General features: G+C 42.3%; 1 protein-coding gene across 1 annotated transcript in view; it reads left to right on the forward strand.

The window, feature by feature from the left end:
- The window catches only part of CRYM (crystallin mu), a 192,229-nt gene extending 184,375 nt beyond the window's left edge, over positions 1–7,854 (forward strand). The window contains exon 8 of the mRNA XM_073591049.1: positions 7,787–7,854. Coding sequence (XP_073447150.1) covers positions 7,787–7,839 — 53 coding nt within the window. The 3' untranslated portion in view covers positions 7,840–7,854. The remainder of the gene's footprint in view (positions 1–7,786) is intronic.
- The last annotated feature ends 318 nt before the right edge of the window (positions 7,855–8,172 follow it).

An 8,172-nucleotide genomic window follows, 5' to 3' on the forward strand; every position in this document is an offset into this window, starting at 1 on the left:
ATAGATGTGAGCGTGTCCCATAGAAAACCATGTTAAATGAACTGTAGTGCATTTCTGCAAAAAGCACCAAAAATGCATATGTGTGAACCAGGCCTTAATCATGCAACACAATAAAAAAAAATGTTTTTGTTTCTGTTATAACATTTTGCAGATAAATAATCTTTCTTCAAACATTTAGGCCAAAATGTATTCTTCTACATTTCTTTGGTAAAAATATCCCAAATCAATGTTATAATATTTAGTCTGTGTAGTCTACAAACTATGGTATGTATATTTGAAAATTGAGCCATCCTAATGTACTGACTGCTTGTCTTATTTTTTTGAGGTTCTAAGTTTCTAGGACAGCCCAAATACCCCCCAAATTACCCCTTTTTGGAAGGCAGACAGACCAAGGTATTTAGTAAGCGGCATGGTGAGTTTTTTTAAGTTGTTGTTTTGTTACAATTTTTTTTTTGTTGTAACAAAATGTGGAAAAATTCAAGGGGTATGAATACTGTAAATAATAAATAAACATTTTTCCCTTTTTTTTTTTTAAATACTCTTGTCAACAGAGCAGTATAGCGTCATCATATGACTGGTGGGATGGTGATCTGGCATAATAACTGGTGACAGTATGAGTAAATTAAAATTAATACTTTTTTTTTTCATATACTATGACCAGAGCAGTACAGTGTTACCATAGTGACTCTGTATTCTTCTGGGTAGGTGATCAGGATTTTTTTTTTTACACTGATTGCTTATAACAATAACACTATTAGCAACCATTTTTATGAATTGCACCCATTTATTTCCAGTGTGTTTGCTCACAACTATCACATGGTACAAATGCTCTGTGATTGATCCTGTCTGTACCATGTGATCACTGTGACCAAGCACAGTGATCATTACAATAGTACACATTGAACGGCTATGAATAAAAGCCATTCATTGAGTACAACTGACCTGTGATCCCTGTGAGTGGCCACATTGATCACATGATACAGGGGCTGGCCCAGTACAATGATCTGTGTGGACTCAGTGGGTGACAGATCAAGCAAGCAGTATGGCTGCTAGAGCGTGCAGGAAGCATGGGACATCACCCAAGATGGGAAAGCTCCTGCTTGGCAGCCGTTTTGCTATGCCGGGCAGTAAGCAGTTAAACGCTCACAAATTTTTCCCTCAACATGATCCTGCTTATTTTCTGTTTATTTGTCATGCTATTATGTTTATTATTTCTGGAGATGTATCAATTGTTTTACCATTTGTATTAAAGTTATAATTTTTTGTAGCCTCATTAAATGTAATTTTTTGAACTAACAAGTTAGCTTTGTTTTGGAACAACATGTTTATCTTTTTATTTAAGTGCAACATTTGAGTAATTTTGTGTATATGTCACGGATAGCTGGAAATCTCTATAAAACTGTAATTGTGTTCAAGAGCAATAAACTTGAAATACCATTTATGAAACAATAATAGTGTTTTTGCTTTTTTATATAATTGAAAACTGTCTAAATATTTGCCAATTTAATTTTCATTTTGGAAGAAAGGCAGATTCTTAGAGTGCCAAGAATAGTTAAAGCAAAACTCCAGCCTCACCTTTTTGCCCTATTTGCCTTTGGTGCTTGGTGGACAACTGTGGTGCATCAATTCCCATGCCCCTGAATTTTTATTGAAGGCCATTGCAGTAGGCACACTTCCTGTCTACAGAATCTCCCACAAAACCCATTGACCGTCTGTTTTCTTCTTTTCATTCAGCCAGCAGGCTGAATGAAAAAAGCTAGCAGGTTCCTCCGTCCACACAAACGAGGTGAATGGAGGAAACCAACTCCCTTCCCAACAGGGTTTTGTATTCTGATTAGAGGGGATTCCCACACACTGATTGGAATTCAGGAAGTCCCTGCTATACGGGTCGAATGTTGATCAGTATATGACCAGCTTAGACTGTCTTAGACATGCCCCCTGAGCTTCAGGAGATGTCGGTTACAGCAACTGTATCATATTATGCGGTGCATAGAGGTTTCAAAGAACCAGTTTCATCTGGATGAGAAAGAGTTACTTCAGAGCCCATTCATATTATACACTAAATTGTAGAAACTGCAGCTGATTGAATATTGCAAGTTTTGGTGTTGATCTCTATGTGAGAATGCAGTGTTGCCCTTAAGCTCCTTTTATACTTGCGGCCAGGGGGCAGTAAAAACAGATGGTTGATCTATATAGTTTCCCTCTACCCTTCAAGTGGACACAGTGCTGCTCGAATGGGTACACATTAATGGCAATGTCTTTGCTACATGGTGAGTTTGACAAATTGCACCAATTGTTATAAATTATTAGGAGGCAATTTCAGTAGCACAGTCACCTTACCAAAAACAGCTCTTGTGCAACCAGCTGTACTTTTAGGCTAACCCTACATGGGCAAATGTTTGCCTAAATGCAATGTGTGGAAAGATATCTGCCTGTCGTTTATTGTGACCCCCCGTAATATATAAAATGAACAGATGAACAACATCTGCAAATCATTCTTTCCTTCCCTTATCTCACTGAGAGAAGGATCAGTGAGGTTGCACAGTGTTTTTTTTCCCCCAATATCTTACATGCTGATTATTGCTCTGTAAAGGTATCCCTATATGTCCCATCCTTGCCCCAACAAGTACTGGATAATGGGTGGCACTAGGATATTAACCACTTCCCGCCCAGCCTATAGCAGATTGACGGCCAGGCGGTGGTTCAGTTATCCTGACTGGGCGTCATATGACGTCCTTCAGGATAACAGCCGCCACGCGCCCATGGGGGCGCACATCGCGGCGATCGGTGGAGCGGTGTTTCAGTCTGACTACTCTTTACCACGTGATCAGCCATGTCCAATCATGGCTGACCACAATGTCAATAGGAAAAGCCGTTGATAGGCTTTTCCTCACTCGCGTCTGACAGATGCGAGTAGAGGAGAGCCAATCGGCGGCTCTCCTGACGGGGGGGTCTGCGCTGATTGTTTATCAGCGCAGCCCCCCCTCGGATGCCCGCACTAGATCACCAAGGAAGCCGCCAGGGAAGTGGGCAACATGTGGATGGCCAGCTATGTACCCCATGGCCATCCACATGTTCCCAATGTGCCCAGTCTGTGCCAATTAGTGCCCACAAATGGACACTGACTGGCACCATTATAGATTAGTGATGCCCAGCAATGCCACCCATCAATGTCATCAGTGCAACTAATCAGTGTCAACAGTGATACAGTGTCCATCTGTATCACCCATAAGTGCCCATCAGTGCCACCTATCGGTGCCCATCATCAGTGCCTGTCAGTGCCACCTCATTGTTGCCACCTCATCGGTGCCCATCAGTGCTGCCTTTATCAGTACCCCTCATTGAAGAAGAAAACTTACTTATTTACAAAAATTTTTAACAGAAACAAAGAAAAACTTGTTTTTTTTTCAAAATTTTCGGTCTATTTTTATTTGTTGCGCAAAAAATAAAAACCGCAGAGGTGATCAAATACCACCAAGCTCTATTTGTGGGAACAAAATGATGAAAAATTTGTTTGGGTACAGTGTTGTATGACCGCGCAGTTGTCATTTAAATTGCGACAGCGCTGAAAGCTGAATATTGGCCTGGGCAGGAAGGTGCCTAAGTGCCTGGTATTGAAGTGGTTAAAGTCCTAATGTCTTTAGTGTTGTGGACATCACCTGCTATATCAAACATTATAGTGGTTGTTAAGGCAAAAAGGTTTTTGTACCTTAATGCACTCTCTACATTAAGGTAAAAAAAGAAAAACTTGTCTGTGCATTCCCACCGCCCCAAACACTTAGCTGGCACCACTTAATCCAGCGCTGTCCCAGCTAGCAGCTCCTCTCTTCTCCCTTACTCCTTTCCGGATGACACAGGGAACAGTTGGAGCCATTGGCTTTCGCTACTGTTAATCAGATCCTGTGAACAGGGGCACAGGGCCCCAATGACCCAAAACTGCTTCCCATGAGGGCCCACGAGAATAGGAGAAGCCAGGAGTGCCCAGTGGGGGGATCCGATAAGAGGAGGTTCGAGGCTGCTCTGTGCAATGCCACTGCACAGAGCAGGTACGTGTAACATGTTTATTATTTTAATAGAAAAGATAGATTTCTTAAGCTACAATAAAACTTTTGATTGTGAAAAAAAAAGAGAAAAGATACCCTTTACAATCTCTTAAAAGTGGTAGTAAACTTGCTTTTAAAAAAGAAAAAAAAGGGCCCTTGGTGGTTTAGGCACCGCATACTAGCACAGTATGGCATATTTATCGTAAAACAAAGCCCTCCAGCGGCGTACTGTCACCGCTGACAGGGCTTCCATCTTCACCCAGTCTTCCTTCTGGGTTTGCGGGCTGTGGTCACTTGTATGACTGAGCCGCGATGCATGGGAATCACGGTGCAGAGTTCTGAGGGTACAGCATGAGTATGCCAGCCCTTCAAAGCACATGCGCAGGTGACATCACCAGCTGCATCACTTGTGAATATCTCCTAAACACTGCAAGTTTAGGAGATATTTACTGTACTTACAAGTATGCCTTATTATATGCTTACCTGTGGGTATAAGTTCAAAAGTAAAGTTTACTACCTCTTTAAATTTCCTCCGTTGCCCGTTTTTCTATGTCTGTTGTGTATTTTTTTTATGCAAGCATTATGTGTATGGGGGGAATTGTAAAGACCAAGAAAAAAATGTTGGCAGAGCATTTACTGGAAGATTGGGCAAGTGCCCACTTTTAAGGCTGAAATCTGATACAGTCTCATTTTCTATATGACCTTTGTCCATACTGTAGGCTGCCATATTTCAGTCCTCAATACAACTTGCAGCTACGCCACAGCCATTACATGGTTTCTAGTAGTAGTCCTTAGACATATACAGTATAATAAAAAATGAAACCTAAATTTGGTCAAAAATAAAACCAAATAAAAACTATAGTAGTATGTCACCAGAGTAAGATACAGTGGCGACTGCTGAAGTTTTAGGATGGGGGGGCGCCAGACCCGCCCTTCCTTTTGGACCCCTCCCACTTGGTGAAAATGGGCATGGTTTCAGTAAATAGTGGGCGTGGCTCTAAGGTGGTGTGGTTAGTGTCTGAGATGAACGAGGGAGAGAGGGATGGAGGGACAGCAGGCCCAGATCCTACACAACAATAGAAATTCGGTATTCTAGAAAGTTTTAAAATCAGCAGCTAAAGATACTCCAAACACCTGGTGTTAGCGCTTCAATCATCCCATGGTTGTTATGGTGTCAGGATGATTGAAGCACATTATTACATTGTAATATAAAATTTAATCATTCAACTCACCATAATGCAGAATCAGTGGGAGCCCTGAGTGTTTCACTAGCCACGTTGCCTGTCACCAGATGCCATCAAGTGTCCCCAGCGGAGTCCCTCCTTACATCAGGTGCCCCCAGCGGAGTCCCTCCTTACATGCAGTCTGTATCCCACCGAATGCAGCAGCCTGTGTCACCACCAAATTGCAGCAGCATGTGTCACCAAATTGCAGCAGCATGTGTCACCACCAAATTGCAGCAGCATGTGTCACCATCAAACCCCCCTCCCTCGGTTACTTACCTTTCTGTGTGTTGTCCTCTCCAGCGGTGTCTCCTGTGGAGAGGTCCGTTCCTCTCATACTTCCTGTTTCCTCTCTCCTGGGTGCAATCGGAGAGAGAAACAGGAAGTGACATCATTCTCAGATGTCAATCAAACCACCTGGCCATAGTAATAGATACACGTGATTGCATAGATGTGGCGCTTCCCATAAGTGCACTGTGTCTGGTGTCCTAACACAGTGCACTTAAGGACCTTTTTTTGTATTTTTTTTTTTAAAGGGCCAGCTTTAAAAAAATTTTTTTTTTTTTTACATTTTTTTTTTTGTGACTGCCTGGAGGGGGCGCCCTATGGATGGGCCCCCACTGGTAAGATATATACAAGTGCAGGGCTTTACCAAATATAAAATACAGCAACAAAAAAAAAAGAGTTAATCCATCAATTAATTAATATACTAGTGTCTACATTTCCAATGTGAATAAATATGTATAGATAAATTTGATATATATATATATATATATATATATATATATATATATATACAGTATTTTTTACAGAATTGAGTACACCCCTCACATATTTGTAAATCTTTTCTTATATCTTTTCATGTGACAACACTGAAGAAATTACACTTTGCTACAATATAAAGTAGTGAGTGTACAGCTTGTATAACAGTGTATATTTGCTATCCCCTCCAAAATATCTCAACACACAGCCATTAATGTCTAAACCACTGGCAACAAACGTGAGTACACCCCTAAGTGAAAATGTCCAAATTGGGTCCAAAGTGTCAATATTTTGTGTGGCCACCATTATTTTCCAGCACTGCCTTAACCCTCTTAGGGATGGAGTTTACCAGAGCTTCACGGGTTGCCACGGGAGTACTCTTCCACTCCTCCATGACGACATCACAGAGCTGGTGGATGTTAGAGACCTTGCGCTCCTCCACCTTCCATTTGAGGATGCCCCACAGATGCTCAATAGGGTTTAGGTCTGAAAACATGCTTATCCTTTATTCTCAGCATCACCTTTACCCTCAGATTCTTTAGCAAGGCAGTGGTCGTCTTGGAGGTGTTTGGGGTCCTTATGTTGGAATATTGCCCTGTGGCCCAGTCTCCAAAGAGAGGGGATCATGCTCTGCTTCAGTATGTCACAGTACATGTTGGCATTCATGGTTCCCTCAGTGCGGGCAGTACTCATGCAGCCCCAGACCATGACACTCCCACCACCAAGCTTGACTGGTGGCAAGACATACTTTTCTTTGTACTCCTCACCTGATTGCCACCACACACACGCTTGACACCATCTGAACCAAATAAGTTTATCTTTGGTCTCATCAGACCACAGGACACGGTTTCAGTAATTCATGTCCTTAGTCTCTCTTCAGCAAACTGTTTGCAGGCTTTCTTGTGCATCATCTTTAAAAGAGGCTTCCTTCTGGGACGACAGCCATGCAGACCAATTTGATGCAGTGTGCAACATATGATCTGAGCACTGACAGGCTGACCCCCCCACCCCTTCAACCTCTGCAGCAATGCTGGCAGCACTGTTTCCCAAAGACAACCTCTGGATATGACACTGAGCACGTGCACTCATCTTCTTTGGTCGACCATGGCGAGGCCTGTTCTGAGTGGAACCTGTCCTGTTAAACAGCTGTATGTTCTTAGTATGTTAAAGATCCACGCTTAGGAGGATAGAGGTTGCAGCCTCCCTTCATTAGTCCCCAATGGAGACTATACAGGTATATAAAGAGAGAATAAGGGGAATGGCGCTACCCTAGTATGGCACTATTTTGTCCCTATCTTTCCTCCCCCCTCCTCTTTCCCCTCCTTTTCCCTCCCTCCCCTTCTTTCCTTCCCATCCAATTTCCTCCTGTCTGGGGGTTCCAATTTCCCTCTTTCCCCCTCCCCCCTTCTTATTTTCCTTGGTCCTCGTTCTATTCCCTCTCTATATATACCACCACTAAAGGCCCTCTGTAATCTCACGGTAATGGCACACCCCCTTAGGATCTCATTAGCACCAAGATGCTTACAGTCTGGTTAATTACACTCTTATCCATTAGAGGCTGTCTGTTATCCCCTGTGTTCGCCGCGGGGGAATTTGTATTGGGTCCTGCATACTCACGGAAACCGCCTGACTGGGTGAGCTTGTCCTTATTTTTATCCTATATGTATACTGTATTTGATTATTGTTGTAAACAGTGCTGCTGCAATGACTTTATGTACTTATCTGTATATGCTAAAACCATGTTACATCATGTTTTAGATATGCTTCTCCTGAGGAAGCGGTGTTCAACCGCGAAACCGTTCGAGATTTAAAAGCTCCACACACACTTCTCATCCAAATCTTGCGGAATCCACCTGTTTTGATTGTGTGGTATTTCCCCTTTTATGATGATATAGAGTGATGTTGTCTGTAATTGCAATTGTAACTGTAACTGTAATTTTTACTGTTGTTTTGATTAAAATGAAAATTTTATAAGGTCTTTTAACTCATCCTTATACCAACTATGATATACCAATAATTGAGTACCGGAATAGTCCCCTTTTCCTTCCATTTTGGGGGGGTCAGGACATGAGTCGTCAGTAGCAGCAACTGCGACTGCGTCTTCACCCCCTCTTTCCCTTAATTATGATCTTTTGGGATGATGG

The sequence above is a fragment of the Aquarana catesbeiana genome, linkage group LG06 (genome assembly GCF_042186555.1).
Source record: "Aquarana catesbeiana isolate 2022-GZ linkage group LG06, ASM4218655v1, whole genome shotgun sequence".
Lineage (NCBI taxonomy): Eukaryota > Metazoa > Chordata > Amphibia > Anura > Ranidae > Aquarana > Aquarana catesbeiana.